At 42.2% G+C, this 2,915-nt stretch overlaps 1 protein-coding gene across 1 annotated transcript; it reads left to right on the plus strand.

The window, feature by feature from the left end:
* Window positions 1-479: 479 nt before the first annotated feature.
* LOC110509429 (olfactory receptor 10G7-like) lies at window positions 480-1,486 on the plus strand. The gene has a single exon (XM_036967720.1). It carries the CDS (start codon window positions 480-482, stop codon window positions 1,230-1,232), a length of 753 nt encoding a protein of 250 aa, XP_036823615.1. The 3' UTR covers window positions 1,233-1,486.
* The last annotated feature ends 1,429 nt before the right edge of the window (window positions 1,487-2,915 follow it).

Genomic DNA, 2,915 nt, shown 5'->3' on the forward strand with positions numbered 1-2,915 from the left:
GTCTTTAGGCCACGATGTTAGGCCCAAATGTATGTTTTCACTATTACCACTACCTTGAGATACATTACAATCTGAAAGTCATAGTTTTTTCTTGCAGTACGAAGCAGGTGGGGCCATCGAAGTTGTACCTTCTTGTGTGAATTGCCTGTGTATATCTAGAGATAGAGTATACATAGCATATCATCTACTGTATCTTTGTCCACATGGAGCCAGTTGGGATGGATCAGTGGGACTATCAATTCAATGAGGAAGTGATAATACTGCTCCCTGATGATGTTTATTAACCTTAATAAGAGAGGGAAACCATTAGTCTAATGATTAGACCTCTGGACCTGGGGACTGTAGGTGTTGAGCCCCAGAGAAAGCGTAGCATAGCAGAGCATAGCGTCTAATGATTAAACCTGTGGTCTGCAGGTGTTTACATCCCAGAGAAAACATAGCTCCATAGCATAGCGTAGCGTTGCATAACATAGCGTCTAATGATTAAGACAGCCATGGTGGACATCATGTTCACCACCAGCACCAGCACCACCATGATCTCTGTCCTGCTGGCCGAGGTCAAAACCATCTCCTACAACTCCTGCATATCAAGCATGTACATCTACCACCTGGGTGACATCACAGGGTGTCTGTCCCTGTCCCTGATGGGTTTGGACCGAACCATCGCTATCAGCACTTCTCTTAGGTACTCCAGCATCCTGACTAACCCAAGGCTCTTCCTGTTGATCACAGCTACCTGGCTGATAGGGCTAGGGGTCATGGGGGTAGTAGCAGCTCAGGCAGACAGCCTTCCATACTGCCAGCCCATTATTAGATATGTGTTCTGTGACTATCCTACTATGGTCAGAGCCGCCTGTGTCAACCCTGAACCCTATTGGATGCTTCCCACCATCCTGGGTCTGTGGTTGATTGGTGCACAGTTCACATTCATTCTGCTGTCATACGTGAATCTGATCTACACAGTAGTGAGACTGCCTAACAACGAGAGCAGAGTGCAGGTGTTTAATACCTGTATTTGTCACATCATTGTGGTGTCCTGTTACTTTGCCCCCAAGTTGGTCTCTGTGTTGTTGACGAGGATAGGGGTGAAGCTGAATCTGACGGAGCGTAATGCTTTACTGATTATGGCCACGCTGTTACCTTCTCTGATCAACCCAGTAGTCTTCTGTTTGAAGACCAAGGAGATTAGAAATTGGTTAGAGATTGGTTCAGATACTGTCCACAAAAAATAACTGCAGTGATGAAATGAGGTAGTGAAAAGTATTATTTTTGTGACTTTAAATCACTAATGGGTTTGAAAGATAATTTCCAATTCAGCTCACATCAGCAGCGTTTACATTGCCTTTAAGAGTTGCTTCGTCTTCAAGCAAGATCAGATTGGATTTATGTTGAATAACCACAGTCCAAGGTTTAAATAGTTCCGGCTTCTTCTGTTGGCACTTCACGATACTACACCTGTATATTATCCTGTATCTATTGTATCTAAATGGTTTTATTTTATTACACTGAATATTCAACTTACTTATTTTTTTGTTGATGCAATGTCGAGAGTTATACATGCAAGTTAGAATTTCATTTTATGGTGTACACAACATGTGTCCTGTAAAAATGACAAGTTAACTTGATTTGATTATATAACCCTTATATACAGTGCCTTGCGAAAGTATTCGTCCCCCTTGAACTTTGCGACCTTTTGCCTCATTTCAGGCTTCAAACATAAAGATATAAAACTGTATTTTTTTAGTGAAGAATCAACAACAAGTGGGACACAATCATGAAGTGAACGACATTTATTGGATATTTCAAACTTTTTTAACAAATCAAAAACTGAAAAATTGGGCGTGCAAAATTATTCAGCCCCTTTACTTTCAGTGCAGCAAACTCTCTCCAGAAGTTCAGTGAGGATCTCTGAATGATCCAATGTTGACCTAAATGACTAATGATGATAAATACAATCCACCTGTGTGTAATCAAGTCTCCGTATAAATGCACCTGCACTGTGATAGTCTCAGAGGTCCGTTAAAAGCGCAGAGAGCATCATGAAGAACAAGGAACACACCAGGCAGGTCCTAGATACTGTTGTGAAGAAGTTTAAAGCCGGATTTGGATACAAAACGATTTCCCAAGCTTTAAACATCCCAAGGAGCACTGTGCAAGCGATAATATTGAAATGGAAGGAGTATCAGACCACTGCAAATCTACCAAGACCTGGCCGTCCCTCTAAACTTTCAGCTCATACAAGGAGAAGACTGATCAGAGATGCAGCCAAGAGGCCCATGATCACTCTGGATGAACTGCAGAGATCTACAGCTGAGGTGGGAGACTCTGTCCATAGGACATCAATCAGTCGTATATTGCACAAATCTGGCCTTTATGGAAGAGTGGCAAGAAGAAAGCCATTTCTTAAAGATATCCATAAAAAGTGTCGTTTAAAGTTTGCCACAAGCCACCTGGGAGACACACCAAACATGTGGAAGAAGGTGCTCTGGTCAGATGAAACCAAAATTGAACTTTTTGGCAAAAATGCAAAACGTTATGTTTGGCGTAAAAGCAACACAGCTCATCACACTGAACACACCATCCCCACTGTCAAACATGGTGGTGGCAGCATCATGGTTTGGGCCTGCTTTTCTTCAGCAGGGACAGGGAAGATGGTTAAAGTTGATGGGAAGATGGATGGAGCCAAATACAGGACCATTCTGGAAGAAAACCTGATGGTGTCTGCAAAAGACCTGAGACTGGGACGGAGATTTGTCTTCCAACAAGACAATGATCCAAAACATAAAGCAAAATCTACAATGCAATGGTTCAAAAATAAACATATCCAGGTGTTAGAATGGCCAAGTCAAAGTTCAGACCTGAATCCAATCGAGAATCTGTGGAAAGAACTGAAAACTGCTGTTCACAAATGCTCT

Source organism: Oncorhynchus mykiss, chromosome Y, assembly GCF_013265735.2.
Source record: "Oncorhynchus mykiss isolate Arlee chromosome Y, USDA_OmykA_1.1, whole genome shotgun sequence".
In the NCBI taxonomy this organism is placed as follows: domain Eukaryota; kingdom Metazoa; phylum Chordata; class Actinopteri; order Salmoniformes; family Salmonidae; genus Oncorhynchus; species Oncorhynchus mykiss.

Coding starts and splice junctions, on each gene's coding strand:
- LOC110509429 (XM_036967720.1), top strand. CDS start 480: ATGATTAAGACAGCCATGGTGGACATCATGTTCACCACCAGCACCAGC.